Below are 18,211 nucleotides of genomic sequence, written 5' to 3' on the forward strand. Positions count from 1 at the left end.
GGTATAAAAACTGATTGATGTATATTGGTATGCTAGAAGCAGAGAGGAGCACAATGGCTAGACCAATCTTTGATAGTGCTTTGTGGTGGTTACTTGAGGTTTCACTTCTGTTAATCATTTTGCTATGTTTAAATTGGGGTTAAGGATAAATACTATCCTTTTAAAGAACTTTGAGATCTATGGGTGAGAAATAGATCTTGGAAATGTACTCAAGGTCATATCTTTATTTAGGAATTCGCTTTGCCTTGTTCATTCATTGAATTTGTACTTCTAAATAAAAATTGCCATCACTGATGACAGTGCTGACAGCATCCTCAGCAGAAAGAAGGAAATTCTGCCTGGCTTTAGTTTTTGCTTCTTCGAGTGAAAGTTCTTCATGGTCATGTGATAACTAATCTTTCTACCACTAGAAAGAAAATCAAACCCTGCTTTCCATCTTCCCGGTTTTTGTTTGGTTGTTTTTTTTTTTTTTTTTTTTTTTTTTTTTTTTTTAAACACAAACTTGCAAAGAAAAATCCAGCTCCCTAGAAGACTGCTTTGCATCTTTGTGATTCAGCCTGGAATAAACGTTTTCCACAGCAGTCTTTTAATGCTAGGCTAATTGCTGTATAAGAGGATTGGAAAGGGTTACTTTTTATGAAATTAATTTTTTGGGGGTGGGGGTTGGTGTGTGTGTGTGTGTGTTAGTATCAGGATAGTGTTTCCCTTTAGCTAGCTCCAGGATCCCTTTAAGACGTTTGAAGATGTAGAAGGCAACTAGGATTAGGTTTTAATCAAGAACTGTATCCTAATCAGTATTAAACTGAGTTAGTTGGCTTTGTGATGTTCTAGGAGGGAGACCTGAAAGAGGGAAGCTTTCCAGGAAAATAGGTAACTGGAAAAGCTAAAGTTAGGAAACTCATGCCAGAAGAGTGTCTCCTTATGGACATTCAGATATTTAATTTTTTTCTTTAACCAGAATGTACAAAAGGGGATATTGCTGTAATGCTAGAGATTTGGATAGATTGCTTAAAGAATTTGAAGTATACTGTGACTTAGAGTACCAGCTGGAAATCCAAACCAATTACGGAGGAATGGTACCTCATTACATGCATTTTCAGTGTCTTTGCTACCCTTTCTGTGTTGCTAAATGTCATTTTTCCTTACCGTATCTAAATTATAATTCTTGATAAACAGAGAAGTAGAGTTTGAGTGTTTTTCTGTAATTTGGGTTCCTCTTAACATGAACCCTTTACACTAACCGATGATTTTTCAGAGGCAGTCTTCAGATTTTTAGTGTCAATGGACTTCTTTAAAAGTATCTATAAAACATAAATATGAAAAAGAAACTTACAGTCAGTATACTTAAATTCACTTACGCAAGGATCTGTGCTTCCAATGAGTGTTTATTAGGACCCTTCAAACTTAAAATCATTGCTGTAAAAACATTGCTTTCCCTTAGCTGAATTCAACTATTGAGGTTCAGCTTGGTTTAATAGTGTTGTCTGTTTCGAAGTTCATACTTGACAACGTGTTAAATAGAAATCAAGAGAGTGCAAAAAATTCTTCAGTATAATAGTATTTCTAGAATTTCTTCTGTTTAATAATATACCCCCCCCCCTTTAGATACAGGAATAGAAATCTGCCTATGCTGCATTGGTTTGGAAAGAAATACTTAATACTTGCTGTTGACACTTGCTGCAGAGTCAATTCAAGATAATTTTAAAAGCAAAGCTCTAAAAATTACATCAGTGTTAGGATTTACAGAACGTGTATAGTACCAGTAAAGAAGTTTTACTGGAGCGGAAAAATTGGTGGCTAGTATTATGAAGATACTTTTTCAGAAAACTAGAAAACTAGTGCCTTTCTCTGACAATTGAAAGGATATTTGCATACTCTTCAGTCTTTACTCATGGATAAGAATGACAAGATAGGGCCTGCAAACGCCTGCTGCTTTGTGAGCAGTGTGTAATAATTGTATTTCTGCATGGAAATTTAAATACTGTGTTAAGATCCTCTTATTCACGTAACCTGACTTAACAGTAGAAGTTGTAGTTCTGAAATTGATAATGCATGGACTAATGGTTTCCCTTTTATCCTGACTGGTTTGCATGTTACTAAAAAAAAGAAAAAAAAAAAAATCACACATACCCTTTCCTGCATAACTTCCGTTGTTTTGTATCTAATTTACTTCTACGTAGTGTTCCAAAATTCCTTCATTTGTTATCATCAAATAAAAGACAGCGAATTTTGGGGTCTTCTTGAGAAATAGTTTATCATTGGAAGAAACAAAATCAGTATGTAACAATCTGGTTTTATAATCTTTATTTTGTTGCAGCTAAACAGTTACTAGTAAGTACCGGGCAGAAATTGCACACTAAGAATGCTTTTGAATTTGCAGAGAAAATAGAGATGTTTCGTTTGTCTGCTTCTCTAACTACTTAATGTAAGTCAGCCTATCAAAAGAAAGTTTTTATCTTTCTAGGTACAATACAGGTCCAGAAACGTCAGCAGCTGGTGACAAAGACACGTGAATTAAAGGATATGAAAGATGACCTTTACCAGTGCCAACAAGAGCAAGGAGAAAACATGCATCATAAAGTGGGGGTAGGCATGAGTTTAGCTGGAAGTCGTTGGGTTATTCTGTCATTATGTGTGCAATTTACACAAAGTGAAATTGATCTATCACACAAATCCATTACATTTTTTTCTTTAGGAAGTTCTTTCTGAGAATGTAATTTTTCTTTTCCTGAACTCTTGACAAAGATTTCGTATTTTGATCAAATTCGTTATTAGAATGTTTTTAAACATACTATTTTTAATGTATATAGTCTAGGAGTTATCTGGACACAGAGACTGTTTATTTCCCTATGACATAATGCCAGGTTGTCATTAATGACATGCTGGAAAAAAACTATTGCAGGTTGAACCTACAGGTTTTGTGAATTTGCTTTCTAAATTGTCAGTGTTTATAAATTTTTTTAAATACTTCACCTGTGCTTTTAGTTTTTTACTGTTGGATCATTCAGAGAGAAGATTAGGGAGTGCTTTGTGTGTGCATGTCCTTTTTTTTTTTTTAAAGTTTTCTTTTATGTTGCTGATAGCAGCATTTATACATTATTCAACATGTTTGGTTCTAGAGTTTGTCAAGGATGCCAAGAGACTGCGGCAGTCCTTTTGTGTTAGGATATAGTTACATGAACATGTATTTTCAGCAGCAAATTTGGTTCAGAATAAGTTCCTGAATTTCTGCCCCGATTGTTGAATGCCCTTGCTTCTGCCAATGTACTTGGGTTTGCAATGTCTAAACCCAGTTTGCTGAACATAAATCAGCAGCAAACACACACATTTTCATTTTCTTTTAAGATAGATCAATTCACGTACCCAGTTTGCTGTCCTTCAACTAGTGAAACCAATATAAGTGAGGGGTGATGACCTCTGGTTGAAAACGGGGTTGGGGGGGGCCTCTCACGTGGTCTTTGTTGCCAAGAAAGTGTTTGTGTGTACATCCGAGATAAACAAACTAGCTCTATTTTTGCATCTTGCTGCAACATGTTTCACTGCATCCAAAATGATAAGTAAACTCTGTCTGGGCTAGTGTCGTCTTTTATCTTTCTAGCTGAAATTGTTACAGTTCTCATGGAAGTATTTTTGCTTGTTTTCTTTTTGTTTACATCAGTCACTGAAGGGAGATCTTGCCACATGTTTGACCTCTACTGAGGTGGAGAAGAAATCCTTTGAATCTCAAAAAAAAAGTCTCGCTGCAGAAAATCAGCACTTAAGAGAATCTCTAGAGAAGGAAGAAAAAGCTTTGGCCTCACTTCAGGAGGAATTAAGAAAGCTAAGACAACAAATCAGAAACTTAGAAGACAAAGGTACTAGCACTGAGTCTATTGTAATGGAAAATCAGAAACTAAGGGAACATTTGGAAGAGGAAAAGCAAAGAAACCACAACTTTCTTAGGCAAAAGGAAACACTCTTTGCAGAGGCACAGATGTTAAGGAGAGAACTAGACAAAGAACGTCATGTTACAGAAGCTCTAAAAAAGGAACTGGAACAGTTAAGCTCTCGTCAAACACCTGACAGTGCTGATGATGATACATTAAGAGAAAATCAAGAAATAGAAATCCTGCGAGGAAGACTAGTAGAACTAGAAAAAAAGCTAAACTTTGAGCAACAGCGCTCTGACTTATGGGAGAAGCTGTATGTTGAAGCGAAAGACCAAACTAAAAAACAAGAAATGAATGAAAAGGGACAGAAGAAAAGTGGTAAAGGGCAAAACAAGACTAAAAAGAAATCAAAGGAATCGTTTTTTGGTTCAGTTAAAGAAACATTTGATGCTATGAAAAATTCCACAAAGGAGTTTGTAAGACACCATAAAGAAAAGATAAAGCAGGCTAAAGAAGCAGTGAAAGAAAATCTGAAAAAATTCTCTGATTCTGTAAAGTCTACATTCAGACACTTCAAAGATACCACAAAGAACATCTTTGATGAAAAGAAGAAGTTGAATGATAAAAGACACGAGGCAAACAAGAAAGCTCGAACTTTTTACCGAGAACCTAACTCTTATGAGGATCTGAAGCACACGCATTACAGGGGACCCAACATGCCAAAAGAATTCAGAGATGGAAGAAAGCAGCAGTTTACAACATTTGAAAAAGATACAGATTCACAGAAATGCCTCAATGATCCTTTGTGTAATAGAAAACATCAGTTTGTCCTAAAGGGCTGCTCTGGTATTTTTGAATGTGCTCATCAAGAATTCATTAGTCTCTTTAACAGAGTATCGGATCCTATCAGGGTGGATGAATTTAATCGGCTAATGAAAAAGTATTTGCAACAAGTTGTACATAACTTTCATCACTGGAGAGAACTAGAAAGTTTCATCAATAAGTTTTTTCATAACGGGGTATTTATACATGACCAGATGCTGTTCACTGATTTTGTTAATGATGTCAAGGATTACCTGGAAGATATGAAGGAATACCAAAACAATAATGAAAAGGTTTTTGAGGATTTGGACCAATACATCTACAGATACTACTTTCATTATGATAATTTACCCCAGTATGGACCCAGGTTTGTTTCCATGTTTCCTGAACTTGTTAACACAATGAAGTAGTCTTTGTAAAGACAATAGTGTCCTTGTTCTAATAGGTGGTCTTCTAGCATGTGTGTATATACGTATATCCATGCTACAAGACTTTCTGAAGGACTCAATGGAAATACTAAATTGTGTTATATGAAGTGGATCTGTAGTACCTTATATATAAATGTTGTTTGTGTGTGATGTTAGTTTGGCAGGCACTGCAGATCCACTGTACATAGCACAATCTAATATTTTCTACTGAGTTCTTTAGAAATCTGTGTAGCTGCAAGTAGGATTACTTTAGACTGAACAGCTGTGATTGCCTATCTGATGGAATGAATAACTAGCTCAGAAGCACTTCGTAGGACTTCCTTGTTGTCCTTCCCTGAATGAGAAGGCATGTTTTTGGATATATTTGAACAGTCTCAAACGTCCTGTTCTGGCAGGTATGTTCCCTGCTGGCTTTTCAGGAACTTCAGTACTCTCTTGTAGCTTAGTATGAGCTAGTCTGTGTGCCCCACAGCAGAGGTACTCAAATGGCAGGCTTTAGTTCAGATCCTGACCCTGACTATGTTTTGTTCAGAGTTCCTTACAAAGGTCCTTGGCGTGATCTGTTTTCCTACGTTACTTTCCTGTATCTACTGGTATTCTCAGGGCTTCTACAGAGGTTGAGGTATGCTGCCTGGCTGGCCCAAGGGAGATGGATATGGTGGACTGTTTCTACTGTCTAGACTTTGGTGAAAGAAAATTAAGCAAGGAGCCTTAATATACTGTGTGGAACTTGCTCTTTCTGGAACACTTCTGTATATATTTTTTGTGGCTTTTAATATTATTGCTATTACAAAATTGACTATGTAGTCTCTTGTACTAGTATTTATTCTGATCAGGTGAGAATAAATGTGATATATTAGCTAGTTTATAATACACAAGAAGTTGTCCTTGTAGACATAACAGAGCATTTCCCCGTGCTGGTGTTCAGTGCAAAGCATATTATTTAGATCAAGGTGCAGTTCTTCAGTCAGGTTTCTCTTTTGGACTTGTGTTGTTTATTATTTCATGCGTTTTATTGCAGCAGGAAGTCTGAGAACTACTTTGGGGTTACTAAATATTATATGAGGTAGTACTTTATTAAAAGTTGAACCATGAGGATGACACTCCTATTATCAGCTACCAAGTAGCCTTTTTAATGTGTAGTTTTGGCAAACACATAAGTGTTCATGTTTTTATTTATAGTCTTAAGTATTTCTTACTAATTATTTAAATTAACTTTAATTTTTAATTAATTTAAATACTTCTTTTTTGTACACTTTAATTCAGTTTGCAGAAAAACAGAATTTCACATTCATTTAGTGATAGTATTATACAGAAGTTTGTATGATACTGAGGATGGAAATAGCCTTAACTTAGCCTAGCAGAAGGCTAGAGATGCTAGTCATATGATAACAGCATGTAGTATAATGGGACTGTTTGCATCAAAAACTGCCACAGGTGAGCAACAGTGATTTGTCAGTGCCCCTCTCTCTGTATAAATGTACGTACTGTACATGAAAACTGCTGAAGTGCCTATGTTTATACCCAAAGGATGCTTTCCTAAGGATCTGTAAAGTTTTCACTATTTTTATAGGACAGAATTTAATAGAATAACTGAAAAAGAGATTAAGACCTCCCTCAAGCATAACAGCAGGGATAATCAAACAGCTGTTTACCTAGCTTTATTCTGAAAAGAACTTTGGGCAACCAGCTGCAGAGTGTTTTTATTTTTAGAAAGGATTTCAAATATACCAGCTTACTGATGATTTAAAGATACAAATAAACCCCAGCCCCATTTTGCTTGCAAGAGAAAGGACTACTTCTTAATACTAATTATTTCTTTTCAGTCAACCTCAGCATGTTAAAAATTGTTCTTGACAATGTAATTGTGTTTCAAAACGCTTTTAGAGATGCTGTCATAAGAGTAGTAATAAGCTTTTGTTTGCTCCTTGCAGTCGACCTAAAAGGCCTTCTTTTACACAAACTGAAAATTCCAGACACGAAAAACAAGCTCAGAAGTACCACCACCGTAATAAAAGAGAAGGTAAATGGCATAAACATGGTCGCACTAATGGAAGACACATGGCAAATCTTGAAATAGAGTTGGGGCAGTTACCCTTTGATCCAAAATATTGAGTAATTTATGGTAAAAATAAGATTAGAATTAATAGTTCACATCTCCGGAAACTAATTGTTTTTCAACAAAGCAGCAAGATGCAAGTTTTTTCTCTAATTTGATTTTTACATTTTTGTTAAAAGGCAGAAGTCAAGCTTTCTAATTTGCATATTCTGTACTGTTGCTTTAACTGTTCTTTGGAAGTGATGGTAGTTTGGGTGCCAGCAGTATTGTTGCAGAAGCTAGGCATGCAATGACTCGTGTATGAAAAATATGCTTAATTGCATTCCATTAGTGTAGTTCAAGCTTGAGTCATGCATAATGTACCAATAATTAACTCCAATGTTTGATATACTAACTTCATCTCATCCTTCAAAAAATAGGTCTACATTATGGTAATGTATTTGCTAGTATTTTGTAATCTTACACTTGCTTCTTGTCTTGGGGGGGCGGGGTGTTCAAGAGCCTGTTGAATTGTGAACAATTTGCTGTGCTGCATTCTAATCAGCTTGCTGATTTAAGCACTTGAAATGTCTTGCATATCTGCATATTGTAGAAGAAAAATAAAGAGACATTGTGGGTAAAAGTCTTTATTTTATAACACAAACCTAGCATAGCTGTACACTTCTATAAAAATGGTCCAGTCTTGTCGTAATTTGTTATTGTTTAAGTAGTCATGTGGTAACTTTGGTCTTCCTGATATTTTCTAGTGTTTGTAAGGTAGGTCAACACCCCCACCCTGTCACATTGCTACTGAAGTTGCCTTCAGGAAGAGGTTTAGGTGTTTCCAGACAGCCAGTGGCTGCCTAATCAGGCTGCCCCATTTGACTTACCCGGTTTCAGACTCACTACTCTCTCCTGTCTGCAGTACAAGATCTTCTAAGCATAGTACTGCTATGCAAAACTGATCTCATTAGGTCTTAAGTCTAGAAACTGATCTTCAGGTATGATTCATTTCAGGTTTTTTTCCTGTAGACGTAGATGTGGCTTCCAACTCGCCCTTGAGGTACATGAGTGTGAAAGACAGTGGCTGTTTTCTCATAGCCCCTTAAAGCTAGAAATGATGATATTTCCTGTAAATGAACATACATTAGTTTCCACAGTCAGAAAGTGTAGTTGGGAGCATCAGAACAGTGTTCCAAAGTCTTCTGAAAACCATCAATTCAACTTTTCCCTGGAAGTTTTATCATTTATTTTAGGAAAGACTGCTAGAAAAAGAGGTACCTATCCTGTTTGATCCTGTCTGGAGTGGATATTCCCCAGAGACTGTTGTTTGAGTACATGGAGACTTCATAGAAGAATTGAGGGGAAAAGGTACTCTGGCTGCAGGCATTTTTGCTTGTTGTTGTTGCTAACTTAAGTGTATGGTTCTGGGAACAGAATGCACTTTGTTTCAATATGGTGTGAGGAGAATTCCATAAAACATTACTTTATGGCATATAGAATTCACACAGAAGAGAGGGCACACGTGAAAGTTAAGTATATATCACTGGAATGGTATCTATACTATATTATGGACTAGAAGATTCAATTTTCATGTAAGCTGTGTTTTAAAAAGTTGTGGACAACAATTTGAAAAAAATCTTAACTATAACTCTCCCTTCATTTATTTTGGAACTTGACCTCAAAACTAGTTTGTTTCATCTTTCAGTTACCATACCTGTTCTAGCACACTGAAGAAGATCAAGTGACTGGGTAATAACGTATCATTGTGAAACTCCTTATTAAGCCAGCTGAGTGGGTTAGAGTAAAACACATCTGCTTCATCAATATAGCTCTCATTTCCAGTTAGGTCTGGGGGACACCGAAGGAATCTCATTTTTAGAGGACAGTGAACATGACTAGGGAGAAAAACAAAACGAACACTTCAGGATAAACCGACCAATATCTAAGACTTGAAATGACTCATCCCTTAAAGATACCTCAGTCAAAACCAAGATTGAATAATTACTTTATTTCCCCCCCTCGAGTCATATTTTCTTCCCCTATGTACTTCATAAGAAAGCAAAAGTAGAAAAAGCGGATTCCGCTACAAACTGCTGTGACTATGTTGTTAGTAGTTCACAGAAAGCAGATTTATCTTAATACCATCTGTATAACATCAGTTTCTTAAAAAGGAACTTTTCCGTATCATCTTCACTGTTTATATCTGCTTTAACGTTTTGTTTACTTACCAGGATCTATTGCAAACTTTTTGGAACAGTGACTTCAGTCATTGTATGTTGTAATTACATTTCTTTACTCTCTAGCAGCAGAAGTAAAGGTAAAATTGAGACATTTTTACTGTAACAATTAGTTTTAGTTTTGCTACAAAAGTTACCATGAGGCAGTATGAATTACTTTCAGAGGTCATAAGACTTGGCGCGTACCCTCCTACAAAGCTATTTTACAAAAACTGAATAAAGCTCAGATGCTGAATTTTATTCTGTGGTATAAGCATTTGGCATATTTCCCCTATTCATTCTGTATTAGCTATATGAAAAAAATCAAAACTCCTTCTGTATACATCTATCCATCTCAATTTATTAAGCTTAGGGAAAAAAAAAATCTTAATTTCTGCTTAAGTGTACAGATTTTAATGTGGTACACTATGTACTTAACGTAGTTAACTATTTTAATACCTGTAAAATGGAGTAGAGTGGCATGGCATCATGAAGAAGACAAAAGCTTGTGACTGGTAAGAGTTACTACAGAGTTGCTGTACGTGACTCATAACATCAAGAGAGCCTCGCTGGTGAATCAAGCCTGTATACAGGGCTGGGACTAAGTTTGATAAAAGCAGGAAACTTGCTGCAGATTTCCTCCATGATTTCAGGTGTTTCAAAGAATATCCTAGAGAAATATTTGAGTAAGTTTTGGAGATAAACAAATACTAACAGTTCTACACAGTATTTTTGAAAGTACTGTAACTTACTAGGAAACCATTACTTGATTGATAACAATACCTTGCTTTGAGGTATTTTAATACAGCTTTCTTTCAGTCTTTACTCTTTAAATGGAAGTTCAAAGGTTAGACTTTGCCCTTAGTAATTCTTGGATTTAACAGTGTAAATGTTAAGCCCATACCTGTCTTTTGAAGTACGGAAGTTCAATTTCAAAGCCAATGCTTTGCCTCTTTAGAGCTTGATTTTAATCTCTTGTGGGAGAAAAAATAGTCTTTATTCAGTAGTTTGGATGAATGATATGTGGTGACTTACGGATGTGTTCTGATTCACGCATGTCCAAGTAGAGCCAGAATAAATGGCAACTACATGTGCTGCGATATGGCTTTGGTATTCTTTTTCTCCAACATGCTGAAAGCTACAGCATTCCCTTATTGTTAGTCATTTTTGAGCTGCTATCCCTGGAAAAGTTTACTCCTCCATCTTTTCCCATCTCCCATCCTTGCTTTTCCTGAAGGAACTAATAATAGGAAGAGGCGTTTCTCCTGGTGGGAGATAGCTGTGTAAATCTGTTTCTCACAACCACAACTTAAAATGAACCTGGCACAGAAGACAGCTTCACGTTGCAACCAGTCTGGAAACCCTTAAGTCGTGTGCTTGTCAGTATTAGGAGATATATATTCTATGCAGCCTAGCTCTGTGACCGCCTCTGCTGACTCCCAAGAAACAAGTTAGAATAGGCCTGTTTCAGAAGTGAGTAACGAGTAAGTTAAAGTAGTCTTCAGTTGGTTTGTTCTGACAAATTGCAGATCTTTATTGTGGATGAAAACGAAGTCCACTAATTAGTCTGTGGTTTAAACATGAGCAGAAACATTCTATTATAGGCCTTTTTTTTACTGCTTTTGTGAGATGCTCTTATCTTTAAGAGTGCTTGGAAATTACTTTGAAATGGATGTGGGGTTTTTTCTGCTTTTATGTATAATGTTTTGAGCAATTTAAAGACCTCTTTGTAAACACTGAGTTCTCAGAAATAACTTTTGTCATTGTTTTTTTACTTAAGTATCCGAACAGATGATAATTAGCTCTTGATAAATTGAGATGACCTCATTCCCTTACAGACGTGACAGTTAAGAGGGATATTAACAGAAAATAACGGTCTGATTGGAATTTTTCTCCATGCGAGGTAGAACTGGTTCATCTTAAATCTGCTATTGAACTGAACATTGAACTAAGCCAAGGCATACGACATATTTGATCTCAGTAGAGAGCAAAATTATTGAGATAACATCTCCTTTTGTTTAGACTTGCAAAACAGGTTAAAGAAAATTACAATTTTCATTGATTCATCTGTTTTGAAACTAAAGCTATACAGCTTCATGATCCAGAAGTTTTATTTTTCCTTTGTAACTTTTTGGTGTACTAGACTTTACGTCATTTTACTTTTCCTATAGATACAGTAGTGTAGTTAATACCTAGTTTTGTAAAATATAAAGTGCTTCCTTATTAGGCTCTCTTCTTTGCTTAAAAGAAAAAAATACAAAACAAAACAGGGAAAAAAAGATAAATTAATACTTTAGAAGTTTCTGTTCAAGTATCAGAAAAATCTTATTAGCAAAAGTAATATGCTTTACAGTTTAAATTGTGGACAGATTTTCTTTAATTATAAGTTAACCACATTACTTTAGGGACCTTATTCCTGTTTTAAGAAATTCACCTTAGTATGCCTGAAGGAAAAAGTTATCATATTAACTGCTCTAGAACTTCTGTGGGAAGTAGCCTCGAGCCGGTGATTGGTCAAGAGCAGACAGAAAACTAGCATCATCTGCTAACACACGTCAACCTAGAAAAGGATCATTTTAGGTTTTGAATACTTTAATTTTTTTTGTCGCATACTCAAGGGCATTTGTCAGGCATGTCTGAGAGAAGCAGGTGGAAAAATACTACAAAGGAGCCAAGGAACAAAATGCACTGTAAGGGTGGCATTGCAAAAAAGTTAGGAGTCACTGAGGCAGGTTTTTGTGTGGTGTTTTGTTTTTTTTTTTTGCAGGAAGTACTTTTACCTATGCTAAGGATTCTCCATATTTGCTTCAGTCATTTGCTGTTCCTCATCTTTTTTTTTTTTTTTTTTTCCCTAGCTGTAAGAAAAGGTTAGGTTAGTTCTAAGAATCCTTTGTCAAATACCTACGTTGACTATTAACAGTCTCTCTTTAGGTAAAAATCATACACAGGGAAGGTTGCAAGACATTTGAAACCAATGCTTACCACAAAAAAACATGCAAAATGGTAGTACTGGATAGATGAACCTGAATTCTTTATGGCTCAGTGTGCTGTAATAAAACACATAGAATGCTAGAGCGAGAAAGTTAAATGCTTCAGTTCTGTTGACAAAGTATGTTTTAGAGCATGGAGGACTGGAAGAAAAGCACATGCATGTACTAAAAAGCTTTTGGCATTTAAGCAGTTTAGAGTAAAAATGCAAATTGTCACTTTATAAATATAACGAGTACATTCAAATTAAGATTATTTGGTCAGTTAACCCAAGCACTAATAAAAGTACCTGGCTGCTATAGTAATTAAGTGGTCTGATTCTATGACTACTAAATATCACTTAGGTTGTACTTCCAACAATTTGCTTTCTGTAATAATACGCAAGAAAAAGTCTGTACGGTAAGCTAAGATTCAAGTACGCATTTGTATCTAACAAAGTAACATTCGCCTGTGCTAATTCAACTGTCCACAATTTCCCATCCTAATTTTTGTGTCTTTCTTGGGGATTACTGTAAGACTTGTGTCACGGGAATCAAACAGATTCATACAAGACTAAGGCCTAAAACCAGCAGAGCTACATCCAGTTTTGAGTTGGACTGAAAGAAGAGATGACATTTGTGGCCTCACTATTGTTCTGATGCATTTTATCACTACTGTAGTGCATTATCATTTATTACTTAGTATTTATTAATTTGCTGTACCTTTTCTTGCCTGACAGCGTGTCTCGTTTAATCTACAGTTAATTCTGATGCATTAGAAACAGCTTACCGTGTCTTCTACTTCTCAACTTAAAATCAGACATACAGTTCTATGATAAAAGTTAAGAACTCTGTGTAGACCTGTGAATGGATTAAGTTTTAGAAGCTGAAGAACCTCTCTCATCTTACTGGGGATGTATTAAAGAACCAAATGAAATGGTATTGTCATTAACAGGCATCCAGTAAACACATTTTTCTAACTAGTTCTATTGTTCCTTAAACACCTCTTAGGTGGTTGAGTGTTTGGGGTTTTTTTCATTTCCCATTGAATTTCATGCTGAATTTTTATTCTTTAAGTATCTAATCAATTCTAAAAATACATGTGTGGTAATGATAAAAGAAGTAGTATTACATAAAATTCTAGAAACTACTGTATAATTGACTGCATTTCTTGGGAGTATTTGAATAGCTTAAAGTTTTCTCTCACTTAACCTGAATACTATGCTTTTTTGTTCTAGAGAGGACGTGAGTTCTGAAAAGAACACAAGCAGAGAAATATAGTAGGTACACTTAAGAGAAATTACCTGTATACCAACACTGTCCAAATCACTGTCATTAGAAAGATGCGATACCTTTTCGGTGCCAGCACACAGCCATAAATAAAGAAAGGCAGATGGGTACCCAAGATGACTGGTAGTCCCTGAGTGAAGTACCAGTGCCAAGGATGAGATCCGTAAAATGTTCCCAAATTCTGCAGCACGTTGAATTTCAAGAAGTTCAGCTGAACCAGTACCCACTGGGAAATTTAGGGGAGGGGAGGAGAAAAAGTTAAATACAAATCCAAAGTGAAAACCAACAGCTAAGTTGAATTACAGAGTCATCACTGGCCTTAAATGATACAGCATCTTCATTCGTACTTATTTTTTTTTTCTACTAAGACTTGTCGCAGATTTCCTATATTTAGCAATTAAACAGAAGTTTGTAACTCTTGTGGCTAGTTGATAACTATTGATTTATTGAGAGTTGAGCGTACTGATTTTAAGTAACAGTCTGCCATTGAAAATAACCGAGAAGTCAGTGTTTAAGGGTTTATGGATGAGGATATAATTAGAGATCATAGGCCAGACACAGTCACAGAACTAACAGAAGTTAGAAACATCTGTCCATGTTAAAATGCTAAAAATTAACCTTTTTCTTTAAGTGAAGTTTAAAGCAACTTACCTTACCAAAAAACACACGGTCAATTATTAAAGAGGTTCCTACTGTGACCAATCTGCAAAAATGGAAAGCTGGTTGCACTGATATTGCCTGAATTACTTTTGTATCAGATTATATGTTTCTCCAAATAGCTGTCAAAACTCCTTGAATAATTGATCTTTTTTTGAGATTATCCACACTCATGGCCATTTTACAGTGGCCAGTTACCATCACCTGGTATCCTTGGCACAATCCCAGATGAAGTGGGAATGCTGTTCATGTTCTCATCCTCATGAAACCTCTCCTGGTGTTTTTCTGCAGTATATACATAAATTTAACGGAAGCATGCCCCTTCTTTAAACTTTTGCAAAAAGACTTTATTTTTTCCTTGTTTTTCACATCAAATCAGCTTTTCTGGGTTGTCTGCCTTTGCAGTGGTAAAATCAATCTTAAAATACAGCTACGCACAGTCATAGTTTAAATTCATTAAGAACTTACCCAACTGGAATGCAGTTGTGTAGGATAAGGTCTGCTTTCCTCTGTTCTTGCAAAAAATGACTGAAGACCAAAGGTATCCATGGGATAACAGCGGTAGGACGGATAACAATTGCAAATGCTATCAAAGCTAAATATTTGCAACTAGAATGAGGGGAACATAAGAAAAACAGAAGTTTATCTAAAAGTTTGGTCAATTCTTTTGCAGACAGTGACATTTCAACTATTTAAATACTGTCATGTCTCTGACCAAAAGTTTTTCATAGTGTGGTTAACTTTCATCCTCTCAGTGCAGATACTCTGTTTTGCTTGGACGGTTGCCAACTATATGATTGCTTTTTTTAGCAATGGAGTTGCCAACTAGAAGCACATATTTAAAATAGATAGCCGGCAAAGAAAGTTGTAACCACAAGTTGACCTATGTCCGAACCCAAACAAGCTTTTGTTATCTTTTCTCAAGTTACCACAGATTCCAGTCCTTTAAAATTTAAATTAAAGTTTCCCATAAAGTGATAGTTTGTGCAAGGGAACTAAAGATAAGTAATTTTATGTATCAGTTATATCACGGCTTCAGATAAATTTTAGAGGAAATACTACAATGCTGTTCCTTTCAACATCTGGAGCTCTTGCTATGTGAATGAGGTATTTTTGGTTTCCTGCTGTTTTACAGTAAAAGTTAGGATTTTAAACGCTATCAGTAGATTGGTGTTATCCCAAGCCAAAAATTATCAGTACTGTTAGTAGAAAGTTTCTCACCTGCTCCCCTTCTTGGAACCTTTTATCGGATAGTAGGAGAGAGCAAAAATGGTAAGAAGAGTTTCCATGGTGTTTGTTAGAGTTCTGGTACAGGAATACCATGTGAACCAGGAACACAGCTGGCAGAAGTACTGAAAATAATTATGAACAACAGGATGCACAGGGAGAAACATTAGAACGAATTCTCTAGTTTCAAATGGTGATATTCTTCAAGGTATGACTTACTATCATTTTGCTGTTGTTTACACTGCAACAGTGTTTATTAACACACACAAAATTTTTTTAAAAGGCTGACACTCACCACATACTTTGCTGTTTCTGCATTTTCAAGGTGTTGCACTAATGAGTAAAGCTTCACATCGGCAAAAGCTGCCAGCACTGCCTGTGCAAGTCTAGGGACCCATATCTAGGTAAGCAGAGAGAAAATTTTACTTGCAACAAACCTGCTAAATTCCAAGTTGGACGAGAGGACTACTGCATTAATGAGTGCCTGTTCAGACATGAAAATAGTGAGTGAATTACTGAGTATTTTCTATAGCTTTTTATGATTTTCTAATAAAAAGAGTAAGGTCCTTTGGTAGGACTAATATTTCTGCCAAAACAAACTCGAAAGTTCAGCTGAAGATGTTCAGAAATTGAAAACAGAATTTATTGCCATTCACCCCCAACAGAAGTCAAAAGGGGCTGCTGTTACTGAGTTTAATACAAATATATATTATTAAACACTTTGGAAAACTGAACCACTGAGCAATTATGATGTAGTGTCAAACAATATCAGTATGAAACTCAAGGAGACTGACAGAGGCCAAGAATGGCTGCAGTCACAGGCATCAGTACTGTGACAGGAGATCCATGAATAAGTTCCGCACCCATGCGATACACTTCAGAGAGGTCTCCGTGCTCGTATATCCCTAATTGCCAGATTCAAGGCTTTGTATTTTACCTGGACGGTGATAAAAATATACTGATTTTAAATACAATGCTTTGAAATTGAATTTAAGAAGCAGATGCGTTCTTTTGATCATACTCACCAGCAGCTGGACATCATCCTTAGCCAGCAGCTGTAAAGCTTTGTAGATGCTTGCAAAGATCAGTGGGTACGAGTAGCCCCTTAAGCCGCTTGCCCATTCCCAAGTCAGGTAGCCATAATTATTAATATTAAGGATCGATCATGAGCAACTGAAACAGGAAGTTTCATTTGAGCCGTGTCATTCTCAGACCTTTACCCTTGTGTCCAAAAGCAGAGGGTGGGGTGGGGGGTATTTCTGTCACTGGCCAAGCCAGCGCCCTGCTGCCGCGGATGGCGACCCCCGCCCCCGCCCGCGACCCCTCGGTGGCCGCGGTACGAAGCGGGGCCGTGTTCCCACCCCCCCCGGGCCCGCTGCAAGCCACGGCCGTGAGGGCCGAGAGGATATTTGAAGGCCATGCGATGCGCCACCTCCAGCGACTGCCAGTACTCGTCCGGGACGAAGCTGGTCTGGACGAGGAAGCAGTTGAGCGTCCGCAGCCCCACCGTCAGCGCCAGCAGCGCCGCCGGCCCGCCGGCCGCCCCTGCGGAAGGGAAGGCCGTCCGTCGAGGACCCCTCCGAGGGCCGCCGTCCCCCCGCCCCGCCCCGTCCCGCCCCGCTTACCGGCGCCCCGCTGCCCAGGGTCGCTGTACAGCACCGACCGCCGCTTGCGGAGCCGCACCGCCGCCGGCCTCCGCGCCCGGACCCGCGCCAGCAGCCCGCCGGCCGCCTCCATCCGCAGGGGCGGGGACACCGCCGCCACTTCCTTCCGGTCACTCTAGCAAACAGGAGACCTCCGCTCGGTGGTCTCCCGTCCTTCAGGTGAGGGGCGCCGGGGCCGTGGGGCGAAGCGCTGCTGGTGCGGGGAGCGCCGGGATTTCTGTTCCCCTTTTCCCCTCTCCCCGTCGGGGAGTGAAGGCGCGTCCGAAGAGCGCGGAGCGGCCGCGGCGCCTCACGCTCGTGTTCGCGGGTGCGGTAGCGCCGCCTGCCGCCATGTGGGGGCGGCTGCCTCTGCCTCAGGTGGCCCTGGCCGTGGCGCTCGGCGTGGCCAGCGGCCTCTACATCTACCGGCCCGTCTTCCAGCCGCCCCCGCAGCCCCCCGACGGCGCGGCGGGGCCGCCGGCGGACGCCGTGCCGGCGAAGAGGCCGTGAGGGAGTCGTGTGAGCCGCGCCGTTCCCCGGTACCGCCTGGCAGCCCGGACCTGTGCGCCCCCCCGGCAGAGAAAATGGCGCCCAAGCATCTCAGCGTTCGTCGCCTGCCGGGGAACGTCCCTCCGGCGGCGGGCGCCAGCCGTGGCCATCCCCAGCAGCCGCCTCGGCAGCCCGGCCCGGCCCCGCAGCACCCCGCCGGCTGGAGGTGTACCTGCGGACCTGGTGTGACCGGAACCGGCCTGTCCCGGCGTGAACGTTGACATTCGTATAAAATCCTGAATGTTTAAAGGGTTGTCTTCGCGTCTGAGTTTAAATAACCAGTGGGGAACTGGAAAAAGAAAGGCGCTGTTGCACAGTTACACTTCATGGTGTTTTCTGTTTTGTTTTGGTTTTTTTTGCTTGCATCTGATCTGATCCTCCAAGCGATAAATATTGTTTTTATCTACTTGTCACGGTTTCAGTTCTTAATACTTCAGTTCTGTTGGGGAATGCAGTTGTACTGATGGCTGAGGAGGGAACTGCACCCAGCTTTGGTGTCCTTG

The 18,211-nt window shown here is 38.6% G+C and overlaps 4 protein-coding genes across 6 annotated transcripts in view; 3 read left to right on the top strand and 1 right to left on the bottom strand.

Moving 5' to 3' along the window:
- CCPG1 (cell cycle progression 1) overlaps positions 1–10,047 on the top strand; it is a 26,507-nt gene extending 16,460 nt beyond the window's left edge. For all 3 annotated transcript variants that reach the window (XM_063345478.1, XM_063345480.1, XM_063345479.1), the window contains 3 exons: positions 2,465–2,586; positions 3,659–5,058; positions 7,054–10,047. In XM_063345478.1, the coding sequence (XP_063201548.1) occupies positions 2,465–2,586; positions 3,659–5,058; positions 7,054–7,234 (1,703 nt within the window). In that variant the 3' untranslated portion in view covers positions 7,235–10,047. The remainder of the gene's footprint in view (positions 1–2,464; positions 2,587–3,658; positions 5,059–7,053) is intronic.
- PIGB (phosphatidylinositol glycan anchor biosynthesis class B) lies at positions 8,155–17,274 on the bottom strand. Its single transcript, XM_063345481.1, is given in 13 exon segments — positions 8,155–8,172; positions 8,174–8,287; positions 8,875–9,055; positions 9,836–10,046; positions 12,359–12,423; positions 13,647–13,858; positions 14,284–14,335; positions 14,758–14,898; positions 15,511–15,641; positions 15,812–15,916; positions 16,542–16,659; positions 16,926–17,061; positions 17,142–17,274. Coding segments are annotated over 13 exon segments (1,596 nt in total). The 5' UTR covers positions 17,254–17,274.
- Positions 17,270–18,211, top strand: part of RAB27A (RAB27A, member RAS oncogene family) — a 35,802-nt gene continuing 34,860 nt past the window's right edge. The window contains exon 1 of the mRNA XM_063345493.1: positions 17,270–17,339. The gene's annotated coding sequence lies outside the window, so the exon portion shown is untranslated. The remainder of the gene's footprint in view (positions 17,340–18,211) is intronic.
- LOC134520323 (protein PIGBOS1-like) lies at positions 17,293–18,114 on the top strand. Its single transcript, XM_063345498.1, has one exon. The coding sequence runs from the start codon at positions 17,511–17,513 to the stop codon at positions 17,667–17,669; it is 159 nt and encodes a 52-aa protein (XP_063201568.1). The 5' UTR covers positions 17,293–17,510; the 3' UTR covers positions 17,670–18,114.

The sequence above is a fragment of the Chroicocephalus ridibundus genome, chromosome 9, assembly GCF_963924245.1.
Source record: "Chroicocephalus ridibundus chromosome 9, bChrRid1.1, whole genome shotgun sequence".
In the NCBI taxonomy this organism is placed as follows: domain Eukaryota; kingdom Metazoa; phylum Chordata; class Aves; order Charadriiformes; family Laridae; genus Chroicocephalus; species Chroicocephalus ridibundus.